The 25123-nt window shown below is 38.6% G+C and overlaps 2 protein-coding genes across 3 annotated transcripts in view; both read left to right on the top strand.

Moving 5' to 3' along the window:
* The window catches only part of LOC126248044 (uncharacterized), a 557758-nt gene that overhangs the window by 521656 nt on the left and 10979 nt on the right, over positions 1-25123 (top strand). The window lies entirely within an intron of this gene.
* The window catches only part of LOC126248043 (uncharacterized), a 706800-nt gene that overhangs the window by 304460 nt on the left and 377217 nt on the right, over positions 1-25123 (top strand). For both annotated transcript variants that reach the window (XM_049948671.1, XM_049948672.1), the window contains exon 11: positions 15445-15661. In XM_049948671.1, the coding sequence (XP_049804628.1) occupies positions 15445-15661 (217 nt within the window). The remainder of the gene's footprint in view (positions 1-15444; positions 15662-25123) is intronic.

Raw genomic sequence — 25123 nt, forward strand, 5'->3', positions numbered from 1 at the left:
CTGCTAGCTTTGGCATTTGACAACACTTCCTTGTTTTTGACAATGCCTCACAATTAATATGGTGCCAAATCGTACTTTTTCACCATGTCCGAAAGGTTTATGTTGTGATTGTCTTTGACATTTTGGGTAATCATCAGCATCTGCTCAATTTGAAGCATCCTACATTTGCAGGCCATAGCTCCACAGAAGTATAAAACTTATAAATTTGACTGTAACAAAGTCAACACTTCATGGCTTGTGCTTCATCACTCAATGACTGTGGCATCAGATCACGTGACCAAAGTCACATGGCAGGCAGGGTGGAAATCACTTTCTGATTTGTTCAACATTTTTTTCTGGCATCATTACAATGGAATTCAATCTAGATACATGTCAACTGAAAGAACAGATTGCTATATATCACCATCACAGGACACAAAGTACAACCAGTGTAAAACTGAAATAAATGAGAAACTCACTTGGACATGTTAGGAACTGCATAAAAAGGAAATTTAATTTACAGAGTGTTTGGATGTTTTTCCTTAAAGCACAGTTTGTTAAAAATGGGGAAGAATAACATTGTTCTTATGGAAGTTTCACCAGGACCCAGAGAAATATTTGTTAAAAGTAGGATTTCCTTAAAATCAGGTTAATTAATTCAGGGTTTCACTAAGTGTTCATTATCAAAGAGTAGAACTCCACTACCCAATGTCTTCCAATGTCAAAGAGTATGTTGACAGTTGCCACTGAGAAGTCTGGACTGGAAGCAGACAATTTTCTGGGAAATGCGATGCAAGATTACAGCATCAATGCCATGTTAAGGAGCACAAATTGTTAAGATCCAAGTTTTGACTGGCATGTAAATGTGTAGACAGAGCACAGATCTATGGTTCTCTGTCAGTAACATGAAAGTCTGATTACATTCCACCATCTGCTTCAACTGTGTCCACTTTTATCAGCTCTTTGGGGGGATGTGAAATCTCTGCTACAGGACAAATAAAATGCATACAACAGTATATTTTTTCTTCGGAAAAACTTTTAACATTTTCAGATTCAAAGCTTTACCACCAGGATGTTACTGTTTGGTCTGTATGCCATCCACACTTAAAAGAAACTCAGGGTATTCAGTAGAAGTGTTAAAGAAACGTATATACCAATAAACTAGTTTTCAACTTGAGTACTTGCAGTTGAGAAAAAGTCTGAATATTTCCCTGTCTTGTGGAAGGTGTGACAATTATGTCATGCAAACAAGGTAATTCAGAATAAATGTAGCAATTACAACAGCTATAACTATTTAATATACACTATGTGATCAAATTTATCCAGACACCCCCAAAAACATACGTTTTTCATATTAGGTGTATTGTGCTGCCACCTACTGCCAGGTACTCCATATTGGTGACTGCAGTAGTCATTAGACATTGCGAGAGAGCAGAATGGGGTGCTCTGCGGAAATCACAGACTTCAAACGTGGTCAGGTAATTGGGTGTAACTTTGGTCATACATCTGTACACAAGATTTCCACACTCCTAAACATCCCTAGGTCCACTGTTTCTGATGTGATAGTGAATTGGAAATGTGAAGGGACACATACAGCACAAAAGTGTACAGACCGACCTTGTCTGTTGACTGACAGAGACCGCTGACAGTGGAAGAGTGTCATAATATGTAATAGGGAGACATCTATCCAGACCATCACATATGAATTCCAAACTGCATCAGGATCCACAGCAAGTACTATGAAAGATAGGCAGGAGGTGAGAAAACTTGGATTTTATGGTCAAGCCACTGCTCATAAGCCACATATCATGCCGGTAAATGCTAAATGATGCCTTGCTTGGTGTAAGGAGTGTAAACATTGGACAACTGAACAATGGAAAAATGTTGTGTGGAGTGGCGAATCATGGTACACAATGTGCTGATCTGATGATAGAGTGTGGGTATAGCGAGTGCCTAGTGAACATCATCTGGCAGCGTATGTAGTGCCAACAGTAAAATTTGGACATGGTGGTGATATGGTATGGTCACGTTGTTCCTGGAGGGGGCTTCCACCCCTTGTTGTTTTGCGTGGCACTATCACAGCACAGGCCTACATTGATGTCTCATTTCCCACATTTGAAGAACAATTTCAGGATGTGGATTGCATCTTTCAACACGATTGAGCACCTGTTCATAATGCATGACCTGTGATGGTGTGGTTACATGACAATAACATCCCTGTAATGGATTGGCCTGCATGGAGTCCCTACCTGAATCCTATAAAACACCTTTAGGATGTTTTGGAATGCTGACTTTGTGCCAGGGCTCACCAACCAACATTGATACCTCTCCTCAGTGCAGCACTCTGTTAAGAATGGGCTGCCATTCCCCAAGAATCTTCCAGCACCTGATGCCTGCGAGAGTGGAAGCTGTCATCAAGGCTAAGTGCGGGCAACACCGTATTGAATTTCAGCATTACCAATGGAGGGTGCCATGAACTTGTAAGTCATTTTCAGCCAGGTGTCCAGATACTTTTGATCACTTAGTCTATAGTGATACATCAATAAGAATGACAAAAAATGTACAAAAAGACCAAAATTTCAATCACTGTGAAAGTGCAGTGAATCATAAAACAGCACATACTTTTAAATGAACCTCTTACAAATCATTATATCAGTCATACTGGACATGATAATACTGTGTTCTGCTCTTGGTCACCTAGATCTCTGGACCCAGCAGGCATGGAATCATTTTATGGGGTTCTGTGAAAGACCTTGTGTATGTGCCTCCTTTACTAAAGATAATTCTGTAACTCAGAACATGCATTTATAATGAGCTTGTCTCACTGACTGCTCATGACAAACTTCTTGGCAGATTAAAATTGTGTGCCTGACTGGGACTCTAACCTTTGACCTTTATCTTCCACGTGGTGACTGAGATATCCAAGCACAACTCCCAATGTATCTCACAGCTTTACTTTCATCAGTTCCTCTTCTTCTAACTTCCAAAGTGTTAGTCCCACAAGATATACAGGAGAACTTTTAAAAAGTTGGAGCAAATATACTGGTAGAAGAAAATGTACAGAGATAAGCTATGAGTCATTCTGGTATGGATCAGTCAGTAGGGCACATACACGTGAAAGGTAAAGTTCCCAGATTCAAGTCCTCATTTCGTACACACTTTTAATCTGGTATTAAGTTTGAAATCAATGCACACTCTGCTGCATAGTGAAAATTCTTTCTGGGCCTCACAAATGCTTCCTAATGTGTGACATGAAATTGATTATCAATTAGATGGTACCTGTGTGGCTAAGAAGCAATAAAGAATGTAAGAACTTAAAGAAATTATTCAAATAGTTATGGCAAATGAAAACATAATTGTGATGCAGGACTTGAATTCAATAGTTGAAAAAGGAAGAGAAGACAATGCTAGAGGAAAGAAAGAATAGGAGAATGGAATGAAAGAGGAAGCCACCTGGTTGGATCATGATAGATTTTTGCATACATTGTGAGACATAAGACATAAAACCCCTTTTTATTTTGTGAATGGTTAAACGTATTGGAACATGGTTTTCAGCAAGTGTTAGAGCATCAGGGGGCAAGTATTTCTTTGTAATTCTTCAATTTCTCCAGACATATTTCATGACAAAATAAATCTCAGGTGAACAGCCTGGTGTGAGTGTAAAAAGGACACAATATTTTGGTAATTGACCTTGTTGTCATCATCAGGTGTGCTGATGTACCCCAGCACACCTGATGATGGCAAGAAGGCCAATTGCCAAAATGTTGTGTCCTTTGTGCACTCACACCAGGCTGTTCACCTGAGATTTATTTCATCAAGTATTTCTTTGGTCAATGTTTTTAAGCTCTTAACAGTGGAGGTATTGAAGCAAGTACGTTTTTTTAAATGGAATCAAATACTTGTTATAATTGCTTTCAGTAGCTCTTGAGAAGACAATTACAATGATATATCATTTGTTAATATTGTTGAAACTTGTCAGAAAAGATTTGAGGAATATTTTAGAATTTGAGAACAAGTGGCCAGAATTGCCATTAGTGGCGCAAACACCTCCAAGCAGACCTCTTGTGCTATGCTGTGTCAATACACTTACCTGTTTACTTGTCTGTACTACAGGCCACTTATTCCTGCTTCAACATTCATTGCTTGCAGACATGTACGCCTATAAGAAGTTGGACGTACTACTTTTATATGGTGAATTTAAAAGAAATATCATAAAAGTAGTGCAGTGGTATAGGCCCATCTATCTGGATAGCCAGTGTCTGATGCTCTAGGCAATTGCATGAATTATTAAAATGATAGTGCCAAGAGGCTGCTTGAATGTCAAAAAGAGGACAAGAAAGAAGACTACACCTGACCAAGAACACGAAGAAGCTGTTCTGGCTATGATGCTAATGAATCCATGTAGTAGTGTGAGACATATTCCCAAGGAATGTGGAATCAGCCAGACGAGTCTCATTCGCATCCTGCATTGACAAAATTTCAATCCCTATCATCTGTCATTACATCTGGCACTTGATGACCATGATTTTGAACACCATACAGAATTTTGTTGGTTGGCCCTTCAACAACTAAGGGATGACCATACATTTTTCCAACGTGTGCTCTTTATCAATGGCACATTGTTAACTAACCACACCAATTTAAATTTGCATAACATGCACTACTGGGCAGCCAGAAATCCTCGCTGACTTTGTCAGGTATGACATTAATGGCTGTGGAGTGTAAAAATATGGGGTGGCATCATAGGAAATTACATTGTGGTAGCTTACTTCATCTCAGGTGTTCTAAATGGACATGCATAGACACACTTTCAGTTGAACATTCTGCTGCTTTTTCTAGAAGAGCTACCACTGGATATTCAACAGTCTATGTGGCTGCAACATGATGGTTGTCCAGCTCCCCCGTCCTGTGTTGCAACCCAAATACTGAGTGAGAACTTCCCTGGATATTGGATAGGACAAAATTCTGTTGTCAAATGGCTTGCAAGGTCACCTGATTTGACTCTTGATTTATTTCTTTTGGAAGCACTCAAAGAAGCAGTCTATGATGAAGCCTCAACTATGCCAGAAAATATGTGTCATTGAATCACCAGTGCATCCTCTACCATGTCATTCACTGAAATAACATCTGTTCATAGATCTTTTGAATGGCAATTGCAAATGTGCCTTTCATTTCATGGTAACAGCTTTAACTCTTGCTTAAATAGAGGATAAAGCTTTCTTTCTATCTCTCTCTCAACTCATTGGTAGTAAACTGTTTATTTTATTTATGTGTGTATGAAATTCCATTGCAGTGGCAGATAAGTGAATAGTGTGTATTGCATATAGCTGGTAACACTGTCATAATGTGCTTACATACAGCATTCTGTGGTCTACAGGTGGTCACCAAAGTATTTTCAGTAAAATGTTTAGTTCCGTGAATGTATCCCATATGATATAATTTAGTGTAGTGTAGGTAGAGACAGCTGTCTGACAGCATGTACGTATTTTACCTCTAAGAAGCACACAGCCACATACAGTAAAAGACAGGTCAAATCTTCCTTCTAACTTTTAGATTTTTAATACAGTACTTGTTTTTTGCAGTGTATAAGACCTCTTTATATTTGAAGAATGAACAGCTGATTTCTCTGATTCAGCTCACCTCAATCTGGGAGGGTACAAAATTGTAAAATAGTTTTCCTAAGCCCTTTGTGATACTCTAGATTATAGCCTGTGTCATATTTCCATATACAACATTGTAGGTGAACCTGCATCTAAGTCATAAGTTGGTTCAAGGGAAAATAAAGCTTTATTCTCATAGTACAGGCCTGACTTACAGTACACAACTATGCAGTCTGTTCTGAGACATTTGGTTGGCAGCGTTTACACCACAAATGCCATTTCCGGCCTCGGTGCTATCACATTCTAGGACATTTGCCAAATTTTTTTACAACAGGTTTCAATGTCAACATTAACTAATGCTACATCTCTATAACTGTCTTCTCAAGAGCTGTCAAATCCAGTTATAGAAAGTATATGGTTCCATTTGTAAAAAAATGTACTTATTTCAATATTTCAGTTGATACCAGTGCTAAAAACATTAACCGAAGAAAAACATATGTGCCCCTCAATGCTCTAATATTTTGTGAAAACAAATCATGAACACAGTAGCCCAGTGACAACTCACATGATCAGATCTGTTGAACCAGAGGATCTAGTCCATTCCATTTAAACACTGCCCAAACCATTATGGAGCCACCACAAACTCTCACAGTGCCTTGTTGACAACATGGGTCCATGGCTTCATGGGCTCTGCAGCACTCTCAAACCCTACTGTCAGCTGTTACCAATTGAAATTAGTACTCATCACACCAGGCCATGGTTTTCCAGTTGTATAGGAAGCAACTGATATGGTCATGAGCCCAGGAGAGGCACTGCAGGTGATGTCAAGCTGTTCACAAAGGCACTCAAGTTAGTCATCTCCTGCCATAGCCCAGTAAAGCCAAATTTTGCTTCACTGCCCTAATGAACACATTAGTCATACACCCCACATTGATTTCTGTGCTTATTTCACACAGTGTTGCATGTCTTTTAGCACTGACAACTCTATGCAAACGCCACTGCTCTGGGTCATTAAGTGAAGGCCGTCAGCTACTGGCTTGTCTGTGGCGAGAGTTAATGCCTGAAATGTGGTATTCTCAGCACCCTCATGACACTGTGGATCTCAATATTGGCTTTTCTAATGATTTCTAAAATGGAATGCTCCATGAAACGGGCTCCCACTACCATTCCGTGTTCAAAGTCTGTACATTCCCATTGTGTGGTGATAGTCACATCGGAAACATTATCACATGAATCACCTGAGCACAAATGACAGCTCTGCCAATGCACCATCCTTTTATATCCTGTGTACACTATGTGTATATGTGCCTATTACTGTCCCATGACTTTTGTCACCTCAGTGTATTATAGAAAGAGAAGAGGAAATAAGTGAGGATGACACGGGAGTTATGATAATGCAAGAGGAGATTGACACATCTCTGAAAGACCTAAGTTTAAAGAAATCCTCTATAATAGGCAACATTCTGTCAGAATTATTTAGATCCTTGAGATAGACAGCCATGAGAAACATATTCCAAACTCTGTGCAAGAAATATCAGTCGGACAAAATACCTTCGGCCATAAAGAAAAATGTAATAAACCCTACTCCAAAGAAGGCAGATGTGGACAGGTGTGGAAATTACCAAAGCATCAATTTAATAATCATGGTTGCAAAATACTGTCACCAATTATTTACAGAAAAATAGAAAAAAACATAGTAGAAGGCAACCTTGAGGAATATCAGTTTGAGTTATGGAGATATGTGGGAGCACATGAAGCAAAACTGACACTAGGCCTACAACTTATTTTAGAAAGTAGACTAAAGAAAGACAAACATAATTTATAGCATTTCTAGATTTATGGAAAGCTTTTGTTAATGTCAACTAGCATACTCTCTTTGAGACTCTAAAGGTAGCTGGGGTAAAATACAGAGAGCAAATAGTTATTTATAACTTGACAGAAACCAGACTGAAGTTGCAAAAGTCAAAGGGCATAAAAGGGAAGCAGTGACTGAGAATGGAGTGAGACAGGCCTGTAACCTCTCCCTGATGTTATTAAAACTGTGTATTGAGTAAGCAGTAAAGGAAAACAAGGAGAAATGTGGAACAGGAATTAAAGTTCAGGGACAAGAAATAATAACCATGGGAATTGCCAATGACATTGTAATTGTATCACAAACTGAAAATGATGTGCAAGAATAGTTGAATGGAATGGATGGCATCTTGAAAATGGTTATAAGACGAGTATCAACAAAAGTAAAACAAGGGTAATGGAAAGTAGTCAGGTTGGTGTGGTAGAATTGTATGAGTATAAGGAAATGAGACATTAAACATATTTGATAAGGTTTGCTATTTGGGCTGCAAAATAATTTACAGTGGCCAAAGTAAGAGGACATCAAATACAGACTGACAAAAGGAAGAAAAGTGCTTTGAAAAAAGGGAACTTTATTAAGAACTGATATAAATTTGAGTGATAGGAAGCCTTTTTGGAAAGTATATAACTGGAGCATAATCTCTTATGGAACTGAAAGATGGACAAAAAGCATACATGTGTGTTCATATGTTCTGAAGAAGAACCCCAAGTACATAAGCTAAGCCACATTGCTCAAGTTCTTGTTGTATGCCACTCCATTCCTCAGCACTTTTGTTGCACATGTAACGATTCCTTTTGCTCACTCCATAATGGGCCTATTCCACCCAGAATTTTCTAAAATAATATTTATCTGAATTTTACAAATAACTTCTTATGAAATTAAGGCTCATTACAGCAGTTAGGCAGGGATGAGGTGTATAAGGTAGCCGATGCTAATTTAAAATATAACTTATTTCATGATACACTTGTAAGAGAATTTGAAATCTGTTTTCCCAAGAAAGTAGTTAAATCTAATTATAAGAAATGATGCAAAAAACCTTGGCTTACTAAAGGAATAAAAATATCTTGTAAGCACAAAAGGGAACTGTATCTAACAACAAGAAAGAGTAATGACCCTGAAACAGCCAAATATTATAAAAAACTACTGTGCTACTTTAAGAAAGGTTATTAAAAAGTCCAGAAGCATGTGCACCATGTCTGAGATTAATACCTCTGATAAGAAAATCAAAACAATTTGGAATATTATCACAAGGGAGAAAGGGGAAAGAGTACAGGATGCTGGCATCACCATCGAAGTGAATGGAAACTTGATAAACAACAAGCCAGAAGTTGAAAACATTTTGAATAATCATTTTTTAAATGTTGTAGAGAAAATAGGATCTAAATGTTCATTAGAAGAAGCAAGGCAGTTAATGGAAGAGGCCTTACCCACACCATTTGATACAATTGAAATTCCACCCACCTCTCCTGCTGAAATTAGGAAGATGATAAACTCTCTCAAGAATAAAAGCTCACGTGAAATTGATGGCATTTCCAGCAGGATAATAAAAGCTTGTTCCCAAAAAATAAGTGGGATTCTTAGCCACATATGTAATAGCTCTCTGAAGCAGGGTATGTTCCCAGATAGACTGAAGTATGCCATTGTTAAACCACTGCATAAAAGAGGGGATACGTCTGATGTCAACAACTACCACCAAATCTCTCTTCTGACTGCCTTATCCAAAATTTTTGAAAAAGTAATGTATTGGAGAGTAGCTTCACACCTTTGTAAAAATAAAGTTTTAATAAAATGTCAGTTTGGTTTCCAGAAGGGATTTTCAACAGAAAATGCTATATATACTTTCATTAATGAAATATTAAATGCTCTGAGTAACCGGAAGTCACCTGTTGGGATTTTTTGTGATCTCTCAAAGGCTTTTGATTGTGTAAATCATGGAATACTTCTAGATAAGCTCAAGTACTGTGGTATGAATGGGACAGTGCTCCAATGGTTTAAATCATACCTAACTGGAAGAGTGCAGACAGTTGAAATAAGCAGTTCACATAATATGCAAAAAACTGGTGATTTCTCAAACTGGGGAACAATCAAGAATGGGGTGCCACAAGATTCAGTCTTGGGTCCTCTGCTGTTCTTAATATATATTAATGACTTGCCATTCTATATTCACGAAGATGCAAAGGTGGTACTTTTTGCCAATGATACAAGTATAGCTATCACACCCAACAGACAAGAATGAACTGGTGAAATTGTGAACGATGTTTTTCAGAAAATCATTAAGTGGTTCTCTGCAAATGGACTCTCATTAAACTTTGACAAAACACAGTACATACAATTCCACACAGTAAATAGAATGACACCATTAATAAATATAGACTTCGATCAGAAATTGGTAGCTAAGGTAGAATATTCCAAATTTCTAGGTGTATGCCAGGGCTTAACAACTGGCCAGTTTTGAGCGCAAGTACTCGCATCTGCTCAGGCACGTGCTCGCGAGCAGGTGCAAGGTCGCGGAGTAGGGAGGGAGGGGAGGGAGGGGAAATGCGCGCGCACGTTTGAATAGGGCCGCAGCTTGCCTATTGAAATCGCGCCGACTGTGTAACTTTTAAAGTACTACGATCAGCTCTAACAGACACTTCGTTGGTTAAGAATCATGTCAAGTCACCGTTGTGTAGCCCCAACCATGCTTTCGCAGTTGGGAGGAATTGTATCCGTTTACAGAAAAAGATGATGTTGCAAAATGTTTAGTATGTCACAAAACGCTGAATTCTTTTAGGAAATTTAATTTGCTGTGACATTATATGTCGTACCACATGAAAGACTACAGAAGTGGAAAATGTGATGGACCAGATCGTGCACAGGAAGTTATTAAACTTAAAAGAAAGCTATCCGAAGAAGATCTGGACGCCGAAGAAAAATCAACTGAGGCAGCTCTTAGAGTGAGTTACAAAATTGCTTTGCTTTTAGCAAAATCCCTGCGCCCCTTCACTGATGGCAATTTAATAAAAGAATGTTTGGTAGTTGCAGCAGAACATTTGTGTCCATCTCAAGTTGAACAGTTTCGGATTGTGCCAATATCTAACATGACCATTATGCGTCGCATACAGGACATGGCAGACGACGTCCAGAGCCAGCTTGCAAATATCTGTACAGATTTTATGGCTTATTCTCTAGCTCTGGACGAAAGTGTTGATATCACTGGAACAGCGCAGCTTGCCATATTTATTAGAGGTGTTAAAAGAGATCTTCATGTGAGGGAGGAGCTCCCCGATGTAGTAGCCATGAAGAACACTACAACCGGATGTGATATTTTAAGTAGTATTGAAGAAAGTGTTGAATATATAGGATTGCCGGGTATTCTTTAGTTTCAGTGTCTACAGACAGTGCACCAGCGATGACAGGGAAAAAATCAGGTTTCGTTGCGCTGTTGAAGGAGAAAATGCAAAAACTGACCGTGCCAAATGAAATATGGGGCGTTTACTGTGTGATCCACCAGGAAAACTTATGTGCAAAGAGTATCACTCTAAAAAATGTGAAGAGTGTTGTTGTTCGTACAATCAATTATAGAAGGAAGCATGGGCTACTACACAGGCAATTTAAAAGCTTTCTTGAGGATGTAGAAAGTCAGTGTGGTAGCGTGGTAGTCTGCCTTATTACAGCGAGGTCCGCTGGCTTAGTCGTGGCGAATTATTAAATCGACTTTTTTGCCTATTACATGAGATAAATATGCTCAAGGAAATAAATAACATGTGTGTTCCTGAATTGAAAGAGCCTTCATGGAAATGTGATCTCGCATTCTTGGCAGATTTAACTAGCCATCTGAATGCTTTGAACATTTCACTACAAGGTAAAGATCTGATAATTACTCATTTCATAGATCGACTACGAGCTTTTAAAATGAAATTGACACTTTGGGTGAGTCAGCTGGAAACAGGAAATCTAGCTCATTTTCCTAAATTATCATCCATGCAAGATGTTCACAAAGACTGTGAACGTTATTCACATAGTTTAGTTGCCCTTAAGGAAGAATTTGATCAATGCTTTCAAGATCTGACAGTACTAGACAGTGACTTTGATCTGTTATCCTCTCCATATTCAGCGAATATTGAAGAGATTCGTCCTGAGCTGCAACTAGAAATTATTGACCTGCAGTGTGACAGAGAATACAGAGACAAATTTCAGAACAAGAAAAACATTTTGGAACTCTACAGACATTTCCCTCAGGATAGATTTCCTCGTTTGCACAAACTGTCGGCTACAATAATATTAATGTTCCGTTCCACGTATGTTTGTGAACAACTGTTCTCTACAGTGAAATGTAACAAGACACGCCTGAGAAACGCATTGTCTGATCGAAATTTAAACTGTACGCTGCGCCTACGATGCACAAGAACAGTTACTCCGAACATGGACGCAATTATTAAGGGCAAAAAGTACAAGATAACTGAGAATCCCACACTTTAGTGACACCTTTTATTGTGTAATAGTTCACAAATTAATACGAATGTAGAGGCATACACTAAGCTAATAAAATTATGTGGCAGGTGTACATTCTCCTTTATTTGTCTCATTTGTCGCAGTAATAATTCGTGAGTGATATCCCTGCGGGAGGCCATGGATTTACATTGACTGGCAGCAGCTGTTGTGTGCACCACGTGACTCTCCCCACTCTCCGCTCTGGTCCGGTAGTAGGGGTAGCGTGCTCGCGCTGCTCCGTGCTCACGCCTTGCTGCTCACAGCTTGCTCCGCGAGCACGTATATTGTGAAGCCCTGGTGTATGCATTGATGAGGGGTTGAACTGGAAAAAACACACTGAGAATCTGCTGAAACGTTTCAAGTTCAGGTACTTATGCTATTACGGTCATTGCAAATTTTGACGATATACGTCTGAGTAAATTAGCTTACCATGCCTACTTTCATTCTCTGCTTTCGTATGGCATCACATTCTGGGGTAACTCATCATTGAGTAAAAGAGTGTTCATTGCACAAAAGTGTGTAATCAGAATAATTGCTGGAGCTCATCCAAGATCATCCTGCAGACACTTATTTTAAGAGCTAGAGATCGTCACTGTAGCCTCACAATACATATATTCACTTATGAAATTTGATATTAACAATCCGAATGAATTCAAAAGTAATAGCAGTGTAGATGGCTACAACAATAGGAGATAGGATGATCTTCACTGCTCAAGGTTAAATCTAACTTTGGCTCAGAAGGGGGTAAATTATGCTACCATGAAAGTCTTTGGTCACTTACCTAATAGCATCAAAAGTCTGACAGATAGCCATATAGCATTTAAAAGGGAATTAAAAGAATTTCTTAATGGCAACTCCTTCTACTCATTAGATGAATTTTTGGATATAGTAAGTGGGTAATCTCCCCAAAAAAAAGTGTCATTTAATATTTTGTGTAATGTAATATGTTGTATAGACACCTTTTATTAACCTGACTCATTCCACATAATTAAAAGTGTCGTATTCATGATCTATGAAACAACTACTAATCTAATCTCTAATCATTGTTGCAAGATTATTATAGCATTGCTTACATAGGAATAAGATCAGAGAAACATAGTAGGTGGGCTCAAGTCTTCTCATTACAGTAGTGTGTAACAGCTCATAGTAAATTACCCCACAGGAAATTTTGTAGATCAGAATGAAAGGATTAGTTTATCTAGTATCCATACAGCTTTAAGTAACAGATAATGTTTTTACTTCAAATTATTTATAGGGATAAAAGTTCCTAATGTACTGAGAAAAATAATGATTCTATCACACATGTTGTACGAGGGCAGTTCAATAAGTAATGCAACACATTTTTTTTCTCGGCCAATTTTGGTTGAAAAAACCGTAAATTTCTTGTGGAATATTTTCAAACATTCCCACTTCGTCTCATATAGTTTCATTGACTTCCAACAGGTGGCAGTGCTGTACGGAGCTGTTAAAATGGCGTCTGTAACGGATGTGCGTTGCAAACAACGGGCAGTGATCGAGTTTCTTTTGGCGGAAAACCAGGGCATCTCAAATATTCATAGGCGCTTCCAGAATGTCTACGGTGATCTGGCAGTGGACAAAAGCACAGTGAGTCGTTGGGCAAAGCGTGTGTCATCATCGCCGCAAGGTCAAGCAAGACTGTCTGATCTCCTGCGTGCGGGCCGGCCGTGCACAGCTGTGACTCCTGCAATGGCGGAGCGTGCGAACACACTCGTTCGAGATGATCGACAGATCACCATCAAACAACTCAGTGCTCAACTTGACATCTCTGTTGGTAGTGCTGTCACAATTGTTCACCAGTTGGGATATTCAAAGGTTTGTTCCCGCTGGGTCCCTCTTTGTCTAACCGAACACCATTAAGAGCAAAGGAGAACCATCTGTGCGGAATTGCTTGCTCGTCATGTGGCTGAGGGTGACAATTTCTTGTCAAAGATTGTTACAGGTGATGAAACATGGGTTCATCACTTTGAACCTGAAACAAAACGGCAATCAATGGAGTGGCGCCACACCCACTCCCTTACCAAGAAAAAGTTTAAAGCCATACCCTCAGCCGGTAAATTCATGGTTACAGTCTTCTGGGACGCTGAAGGGGTTATTCTGTTCGATGTCCTTCCCCATGGTCAAACGATCAACTCTGAAGTGTATTGTGCTACTCTTCAGAATTTGAAGAAATGACTTCAGCGTGTTCGTAGGCACAAAAATCTGAATGAACTTCTCCTTCTTCATGACAACACAAGACCTCACACAAGTCATTGCACCCGAGAGGAGCTCAGAAAACTTCAGTGGACTGTTCTTCCTCATGCACCCTACAGCCCCGATCTCGCACCGTCAGATTTCCATATGTTTGGCCCAATGAAGGACGCAATCCGTGGGAGGCACTACGTGGATGATGAAGAAGTTATTGATGCAGTACGACGTTGGCTCCGACATCGACCAGTGGAATGGTACCGTGCAGGCATACAGGCCCTCATTTCAAGGTGGCGTAAGGCCGTAGCATTGAATGGAGATTACGTTGAAAAATAGTGTTGTGTAGCTAAAAGATTGGGGAATAACCTGGTGTATTTCAATGCTGAATAAAACAACCCCTGTTTCAGAAAAAAAATGTGTTGCATTACTTATTGAACTGCCCTCGTAAGACCACCTAATACATCACAGGATAAATGGTGGTGCATGTGACAAACTGTTCATAAAGTAAACGAAATTATTATTTCATATTTCTAGCAAATTAGAATCAGTATTACATACATTATGTGTCTTCAGAGAGTTTAATTCTGGGTTAATATCAAAATCTACCATTCAGATAATAGATAAAATATCTACACACCAAGCAGCTGCAGTAGAACACCCATACCCACGCATGCACGCACGCGCACACACGCACACACACACACACAAACACACACACACACACACACACACACACACACACACACACACACACACACACACACACATACACACACACACACAGGAAGGTTTAACTCTCACAAGCGATCAGAGCCAGTGGCTCATTATTCTGGTAGAAGAGTTGAAGGGGAAGGAAGAGGGGTGAAGGGAAAGAACTGGAGAGGTTTAGGGAAAGGTGTAGAGTGGAGAAAAGTCACCCAAAACCCCAGCTCAGGGGAGACTTACTGGATGGGGTGAGAATGAAAGAGTGATTCGGTCTACGTGTGTGTTCTCCTGCTGCTGCAAGGTGAGTAGATTCTTTTATCTATCCATGTAGATTATATTGACACTAATAGATGTAATATCACAGTTTTGCACATAGAAATACAGAGGCAAGAGTATCTTTCAGCCTTCATTTATCTGTTGTTACTTTATTGTTATAAGAATGCTAAACATTATACACAAATCCCATCTGTTGTAGAATGTCCACCTTTTTGTAGGATATCCACCTTTTAATGTAATGAGTCTTATGTTAAGGATGTTGAAAGGGAAGTTTTCATATCAGTAACAGATTATGATGTATTTTAGTTTCTTCACAATATTTCTATTTTTGGTGATGAAAGTCTGTTGTTTCAGGAAACCTTTGGCATCACTGCTGTTGCAGTATATCACATCCCCAAACAATCATAAATGGAACACAGGAAATTATATTATGGATTATTCAGAGTCTGAGCAGTTGTTTGGTGGTCTTGCACACCTTTTCTTAGTTGGCAGTGAGCGGGCACATGGTCCAAATGTTTTCTACCTCCAGCTAAGTAATTACATCTTGGGCAGAGTGGTCAGCAACACTGCGGTAATATGAATACCTTTTCTCATTACGAATAATGTCCTGTTTAGCTTTTTTATTTCTACAAAAGTGCTTGCATGAAGTTTATTTATTAGTATAATTGTCACCAGTTTCAAATGTTCAAATGTGTGTGAATTCCCAAGGGACCAAACTGCTGAGGCCATCAGTCCCTAGTCTTACACACTACTAAAACTAACTTATGTTAAGAACGACACATACACCCATGCCCGAGGGAGGACTCGAACCTCCAGAGGGAAGGGCCTCACTGTCCGTGACATGACACCTCAAATTGCACGGCCACTCTGCACGGCATCACCAGTTTCACAAAGTTTATTCAAACTATATGAAAATACCTGCTTTGGTGATCACAATAAATTACAAAAATTATCAGGCCATATGCACCACACATTATAGGTTGAAAGAGATTTCATGTTTAGTTTCAAAGTAATAACAACTGTAAAGCACCTAATTGTGGTGAACCTAGTATATGTACTAAGTACCTCTTTTTCAGAATGAAAAGTAACAGTCTTTTCCATAGAGTTCAATTATGAACTGCACAATTTATTACTGAGCGATTTATTTTTCTAGTTGTAATATTCTATTATTTCATTCCAATTAAAGGTTATTTAGTGGTAAGGTTAGACCTTACTTGTGTGTTTCTTTGCTTTAGTATCTAACTAAAAAAACTTCCTTCAGTTGACTGCTGTTAATACGTAATCAATCCGGCATCTTCATATACTATGTTCAAATTGCTGTAAAGTGCATGACAAGAGGCTTTATTGTAGTGCATTGTAATTTAATATTTTCTTTCATACCATGTGTAGAGATTTGAAGAATATTTGCAGATTCTATCATGATTACTGACTTTCCAAACTTTCTAAGTAGAACATGCTTCTAAAACAGTTCCCCAGTGTCAACATATCAGAATTTCATTACTTGCTTTGACTGTGATTTTTTGTATTGTCTTTATTTGTATATGTTCAGTGTCTCCTCTTAATCAGATCTGACATGGAACTCATGTGTGGCTCAGTGGTAAAGTGCCAGACTAAGGATTTAATGGTGTCAGGTTTGAGTCCAAGGCAGTCTTACAATTTTTATATGTTCCATATCACTTCTTTCATCTCTGGTAATCTTTGTTAACGTAAAAAATGTTGAATTGCACCATCTTTTGGAGTCCTTGTTAAACAGTGGACTTTCTATAGCTCACTAAGTAAGTCAATTCAAATGCTGAAAGAAGGGAGGGGCAAGCCAGCTCCAGTAGCACCATGCCAAGTAAGGCACTGTGATGTTCAAACCAACTGTTTAATTTATTACAACTTTACCTCTGTCAATGAAGTTCATGTGCTTGCTCAGTATTCCAGTATAGGTCATAGAAATGCCTATTAAGCAATGTTTTTTCCCAGAAAATCGTAATTTACTAGTATCCTATCCATTAACTGAAGTTAGCCATTTGCATTACCTGCAGCAGTGTTTATTTGAGCAAACCATTTCTTATCAGCATGTGCTATTATTGTGAGATTTTTGTTTGACTTAACTGATTCCAATTGTGACTCATTATTCATGTAGTCAAAAGCATTTTTATGGTTCCTAAAATGTACAAGTTCATATTTCTCTAGGTTAAAAGCTAGCTGGAATGTTTGCAGATGGCTGAGATCTGGTAGGGTTTAACTGAAATTTTTATTTCATGATTCTTTCCCATAAATAACTGCACCATACAACAAAAATTTGGAATTCCAATGAAATGCATCAACAAAATCTGTTAATATAGAGTATGAAAAGCATTGACCTCATCAAACTTCCCTCTGGCACATTCCAAATTACATCTGTATTTGTGGTTGATTCTCATCTTCAGTCCATTCGGCAACATTAATGCATATACCATAAGAATATATTTTCTTTTGCAGGCATCATTGTGGTAATGAATCAAAAATTTAAAGGTTTAGAAACACACCAGGTTACCTCCACCCATGGCTTTCAGGATATCATACGAAGAGTTGAATTTTTCATGGTCAGGTCATTTTGTTCCAGATTGGTTTTATATATAAATACAGAGTATTTCCATGACTTTACTGCAGAGAGAGGTGCATGATATAGAATAGTAGTTATGTCATCTCTGCTGTGTGTTTTGTGGAGGGTTTCATCTATGCTCACAACCAACTGAAGTAAACTGTTCTCTGTTCAGGGGTATTCAGTAAATTATGACTAAGTGTGAAAATAGGTCACTTGTAATAAACATAACAGGTACAGCACTTGTTAAGTTTAAATGATTGCAGGTGCTTTTTGACACCAGTATTACCAATAACTAAAGAATTCGTCTGTAGTATAGCATCCATCAGTAGTATGGCAGTTGAATATGACAACTGTCCTTTGTCAAGGAACATTTAATATCCATATCAAACATTTTGGTTTTTATAATGCTATTGATTTTTCAGATTTCATGCCATCAACAAGTATCTGGCCACTAATTTTATTACTAACAATAGCCTTGAAATATGACTAAAATTTTTATTTGTGTATGAAGAGACCCATGCAAAAAGAGTTTGCTACAATAGATTTGGAAGGTTTTAGCCATTATCCTTATTGTAGTTTAGTTAATACCTGCCTAACTCTAGTTTTATACTTGGATTTGTACCTATGTGCTGTAGTCAGTATTTCTTTCGAAGGTCTCGGAATGTTTCTCCTTCACCATTGGAGATCTTTGCCATGTTCTTATGTAAAGATAAGTATCTATTTATATAGAGACTGAACAACAATTCAACTTTAGAAACAAGTATTCTATATGTTCCTTGCCTTAATGAAATTGTTCAATCACTGATTTGAAAAATGGTACAACTAATTGCTTATCCATTTTTCTGAACATGGGGATTTTCCCACAGCAATTGATGTGAGCAGTGGGTGACTGTGGTTTGTATTTACTGTGTGCTGTGTAGACTTAAACTAGAAGAAGAGCAGAATATCAAGAGGTAGTGAGCTTCTTTGCCCTTTAAATGTGCTTACACAATAGCCATAATTCGTTTGCAGGAAAATGCTTACATGTCCTTGTTTATGTATTTATTTATTTTATTTTGATTCAACATCAACTGATTACAAAAAAAGGTTTTTTTTTGTTCCAGTCTTCTGGATAAGTCAGAGCCTTACTTACTAGGGTTACATATTATTGGCCGGCACTTTTATCTACACAACTTTTTCTAAATTTAGTTGAGAGAACAGAGTTACATACATGGACTATACAGAAAAAAAAGTTGTTATTGCCATACTTAGATTAAGGATTCTACAGTTTGTAACAGTATTCATATCTGACATTCAAATATTTACAGTTTGTGACACAGTCTAAGACCTGAGATTACATATACACTCCTGGAAATTGAAATAAGAACACCGTGAATTCATTGTCCCAGGAAGGGGAAACTTTATTGACACATTCCTGGAGTCAGATACATCACATGATCACACTGACAGAACCACAGGCACATAGACACAGGCAACAGAGCATGCACAATGTCGGCACTAGTAAAGTGTATATCCACCTTTCGCAGCAATGCAGGCTGCTATTCTCCCATGGAGACGATCGTAGAGATGCTGGATGTAGTCCTGTGGAACGGCTTGCCATGCCATTTCCACCTGGTGCCTCAGTTGGACCAGCATTCATGCTGGACGTGCAGACCGCGTGAGACGACGCTTCATCCAGTCCCAAACATGCTCAATGGGGGACAGATCGGGAGATCTTGCTGGCCAGGGTAGTTGACTTACACCTTCTAGAGCACGTTGGGTGGCACGGGATACATGCGGACGTGCATTGTCCTGTTGGAACAGCAAGTTCCCTTGCCGGCCTAGGAATGGTAGAACGAAGGGTTCGATGACGGTTTGGATGTACCGTGCACTATTCAGTGTCCCCTTGACGATCACCAGTGGTGTACGGCCAGTGTAGGAGATCGTTCCCCACACCATGATGCCGGGTGTTGGCCCTGTGTGCCTCGGTCGTATATAGTCCTGATTGTGGCGCTCACCTGCATGGCACCAAACACGCATACGACCATCATTGGCACCAAGGCAGACGCGACTCTCATCGCTGAAGACGACACGTCTCCATTCGTCCCTCCATTCACGCCTGTCGCGACACCACTGGAGGCGGGCTGCATGATGTTGGGGCGAGAGCGGAAGACGGCTCAAAAATGGCTCTGAGCACTATGGGACTCAACTGCTGAGGTCATTAGTCCCCTAGAACTCAGAACTAGTTAAACCTAACTAACCTAAGGACATCACAAACATCCATGCCCGAGGCAGGATTCGAACCTGCGACCGTAGCGGTCTTGCGGTTCCAGACTGCAGCGCCTTTAACCGCACGGCAGCGGAAGACGGCCTAACGGTGTGCGGGACCGTAGCCCAGCTTCATGGAGACGGTTGCGAATGGTCCTCGCCGATACCCCAGGAGCAACAGTGTCCCTAATTTGCTGGGAAGTGGCGGTGCGGTCCCCTACGGCACTGCATAGGATCCTATGGTCTTGGCGTGCATCCGTGCATCGCTGCGGTCCGGTCCCAGGTCGACGGGCATGTGCACCTTCCGCCAACCACTGGCGACAACATCGATGTACTGTGGAGACCTCACGCCCCACGTGTTGAGCAATTCGGCGGTACGTCCACCCGGCCTCCCGCATGCCCACTATACGCCCTCGCTCAAAGTCCGTCAACTGCACATACAGTTCACGTCCACGCTGTCACGGCATGCTACCAGTGTTAAAGACTGCGATGGAGCTCCGTATGCCACGGAAAACTGGCTGACACTGACGGCGGCGGTGCACAAATGCTGCGCAGCTAGCGCCATTCGACGGCCAACACCGTGGTTCCTGGTGTGTCCGCTGTGCCGTGCGTGTGATCATTGCTTGTACAGCCCTCTCGCAGTGTCCGGAGCAAGTATGGTGGGTCTGACACACCGGTGTCAATGTGTTCTTTTTTCCATTTCCAGGAGTGTATTTTTAGATAGATGATCTTCCATCATACGAGTGTACTAAATCTAGAAGCTCATCTATTGAATATACAGGATTGTTTAGGAGCCATAATTTTAATTTCATTTTTAGTTTTGTAATGGGCAATTTGGAGATATTAGGATGGAAGCAATTCAGTAGTTTTATGCCAGCATAGTGAGGGCTTTTCTCATAAAGTGTTATTCTATGAGAGATGATGTGGGGTCTCTCTCTACCTCTAGTGTTGTGATCGTGTATTTCTTTATTAAGTGTTTTGTTACTGTTTACTGCCATAATGATTATCTTCAGCACATACAGGTTATGAACAGTTAGTATTTTAAATTCTTTAAACAAATTTCTGCAGGACTCCCTGACACATTTCATTCCCATAATTCTAAGTGCCTTCTTTTGTAAGGTAAGTACACTTTTCATATTACCTTTACTGCTGGATCCCCATACCTCTATCCCATAACTTAGATGGGATTCAAATAGTGCATAATATATTTGCCTCAGAGTGGTGATGTTACAAAAAGGTGTCAGTTTTCTTAGGACATATATGGTAGTACATAGCTTTTTGCCAATATCATTCACATGATCAGACCAGTTTAACTCTGCATCTAGTGTCAGGCCAAGAAATTTGGTCGAGTATTGTTTTTTAATGTATTCGTCACTCATTAAGGTTTGGTTTTCATGAGTTTTTTGCCTCCCAAGATCAAATTCAATATAGACAGATTTATTTGTGTTTAATTTTAGTTTGCTTTCATTAAAATACTGCAGAATTAAGCCTGCTGCAGTATTGGATTCCACTTCGAGCTGTGAATAGCTTGGATTGCTGCATATTAACGTGGTATCATCTGCATATAAGATAGCTGTTGCATGGTTTGTTATGGACTGAATATCATTTACATAAATCACGTTCCCTCTGTAGTGCTAATAGACACAAACTGCTTCCTATTTGTCAAGTAGGACCTCATCAGATTATGGGCTGTGCCTCGAATGCCATAGTTCCACAGTTTGTCCAGCAATATGGTCATATCAACACAGTCAAATGCTTTTTGTAAGTCTAGAAAGATGCCACATACATGTTCTTTATTATCTATTGCTTGAGTGACACCTTCGATTAAGTTTGTTGCTGCTGTAATGGTGGATGACCCCTTGACAAACCCATACTGCCCCTTAGAAATCACTTTTTTGCATACCAGGAAGTTCCAGATTCTTATGTATATTACTTTCTCAAAGATTTTGGATATTATTGGAAGAACAGAAATGGGTCGAAAGTTTTCTACTAAATTCCTGTTTCCTTTTTTGAAAATAGGCACAACTCGGGCAATTTTCAACTCATCTGGAAATAAACCATCTTCCATATGAGAATTGATAACTGTTGATAAAGGTGATGCAATTTTATGTATACATTTCTTAAGAGTGTCCAGACTAAGACCATCATATCCTGCTGCATGGGAATTCTTTAAGCTACTCATTATTTTAATTATTTCTTCTTTACTTGTTGGCATCAAAAATATACTTCCTGACAGTGGTGTTCCTCTGAATTTGTATTTATGATTTTTAAGCTGATTGTTTATGCTGGAGCCAACAGAAGCAAAGTAATTGTTAAATAGATCTGCTATCTTATTCTGATCAGTTTCTATTGTGCCATTTATCAGCAAGTGATTTTCAGTTGTATGGTTCCCAGATTTACCTATTTCTATATTTACTAGTGACCATGATGTTTTGGAGATATTATTTGAGTTCTGAATGACACTTTCAAAATGTTTCTGTTTTTCTGAAATTAGGAGGTCTACATAGTATTTCTGAAACTTTTTGAATTCTTCTTTTAATTTTTTATTGCTCAAGTCATTTAACATAGCATACTCATACCATCTTAGTTTTTCTCTAGCCTCAGTGACTGAACTTGATATCCAGTTTCAGGTTACAGCATGTGACTGAATTCTCTTTTTTATTAATGGGCAGGCTTGGTTAACAATGTAGAATAGTTCACTTGAGAATTTGCCATAACTATGAAGTGTCAGAACACTGTTCCAATCCACATTCCTTAGCATATTATTCAACTGAGTTATATTTTGGTCTGTATTCACCCTAATATATCTATAGCAACTGTGTGTGGGAACCTTTTTTATGTGCACACTTAGTTCTACTGCATGGTGGTCTGACAAAGCACTTATAATAACAGAAGATGTAAGATTGTAAAGATGAATACCAGTGATTATGTTATCTATTGCAGACTGGCATGTCTCAGTCTCCCTGATTACAGTGTTTATCAGGTATCTTACATTATATTCAAGCAGAGTATTCTTGAATAGTCTAGTGTGTAACTTATCTGCTAATACATTTATGTTGAAATCTCCTATAATTACTAACTTGTTCAGGTGTGATATAAAAACATTCTCTATCATGTCACAAAACATTGTTAAGAAAACTTCGAAGTTTTCACCTGGTGGTCTATATAAACATATAACATAAATTTCATCATTTGGTATCTTTATACATGCTGCACATAATTCAATTGTCCCTTCTAATGAATATTTACTTACATTTACAGAATTAAAATCAAATGTGCTCTTAACATGCATTGATACACCCCTACCTCTGATAGTAGATCTGCAAAACTTATTAGCTAGTACCATGTTTTGAGGTTTAAAAAGTTCTAATTTGGCATCAGATAGCCAGTGTTCACTAATACCAAGCACATCAGGCATAGTTTCATTTACAAACACGTCTAATTGTTCATATTTCTTGCTCAAGCCCTGTACATTGTGGTGGATTATTTTAAAGTTGTAAATACCTTGTTGTAGATTTCTCTGCTTTGCTGACTTAAATAAGGTATTTTGTGGTGTCATACTCCGTTCCTTTCCCTGGTGAGGTACCAAAAATCCTCCAGAAGGGCAGGTTTTCTGCACCTTGTAGGTCGTTCACTGGGATATGGTGAGTTGCTTGCTGCTGCTGCTAGTGTAGCTCCCGGTGTCATTGATGCTGTCATTTCTGTTGTTGTTGTTGTTGTTGCTGTTGGTGATGATAATGGTGTATCTGTTTCTGATACTTCAGGTGTTGGTTCTGTTGTTTTTGATATGCTTCCTTGTGAACTACTTGCAAAATACCATAATCTGATATCATTTCATTTTCACTCTTTTTTGCAGTACATAATCAAACTGATACCTCATTTCTTCTTCTTCTGTTTCACCCATGTTTGGCGTACTTCATTTCATTTGATTATCAGTAAATATTTGAGAAATGGTCACTATTAACCACCTCTTTTGGTCCACTGTGTTACAACTTCAGTATAAATTAGTTAAAACAAAATGTGAAAGAGCCTTTCAATATGTACCAAATGATTTATTCAGAAATTAAAATCTGAAGTCACCGAGGAGTTACATGGCTTGCTTATGTATAATATAATCTTTTATTGGTTTAATCACAGTATTTTATTTGAGTTTTAGGGCCATTGTTTGAAACATGGACTTATTAATATGTTCATACATGACTGAAGGAAGAAACACAGCAGAACTAGGTTGAAAGCAGTTACAAAAAATGTTTTGAAACAAATTTGAAAGGTTTTCAGTGGTATCTTGAAAGCTGTGTTGTGGTATAATAAGACTGAACTTTGAAGTTCTTCTTAAACCTAATTAAAAAGAAGTACAAAAAATGGATCATGTAATTATCTACACCACATTTCAAATATATGTTTCACTTATTCAAGATTGCTTTAAATAGGTTTTTTCTTGAATAATATTTATTTTTTCTAACACCCCTCTGATCTTTAGAAACCTCTTGTTCTGTGGTGCCATGTGATATAAATATATGAGACCAACAAAAATTGCCTATTGTAAGGTTTATGCAGCTCCTTGTACTACCAGTAAACACCACAGAGTTTCCCATATAAAAAGAAAAGAAAATGTTGTTTAAGGTATAGTTTCATGTATCCAGTTGATACAGATGTCTCAGGTTAATTTGTTGCAATATCTAGTCCAATTATATTTATTAACAGCGACACTAAAATCTGAAGAATAATCATTATTTGTAGCAGCTGCTAAGTATTGCATGCGAAAAACTGCATCCTTTTCATATTACTATCATACAGCAGCCAAATTAAGCTGGAGCCCCACTTATTCCTTTTGATTGGCTATCTCTGTTAATGAAGATGTTCTAATTGAATATCATATCATAATAATTTGAGGCCACTCTATAAAATGATAACATAAAATAAAAACTATAAACTAAATGTTGTTTGTAATGAGAAGAAAAATAACGTTTAATATTGAAAATGGATGTCACAGGACAGAGCTGAATAGTACACATCAGAAAAACAAAATTGATTATGTCTTTCAAAATATCAGAAACAGGCTCATAATAACTCTTAGGAGGGATGCCTTCCCACTCCTTCTTATCTGTAATGTCATGTCCTCTCCTCTGCAAGTAACATATGTGATCTACATGTCTCTCTGTCTCTGCTACATATAAGTGCCCACTGAGTTAACAATGGATCACAGTACAA

Source organism: Schistocerca nitens, chromosome 3 (genome assembly GCF_023898315.1).
Source record: "Schistocerca nitens isolate TAMUIC-IGC-003100 chromosome 3, iqSchNite1.1, whole genome shotgun sequence".
Classification (NCBI taxonomy): Eukaryota; Metazoa; Arthropoda; class Insecta; order Orthoptera; family Acrididae; genus Schistocerca; species Schistocerca nitens.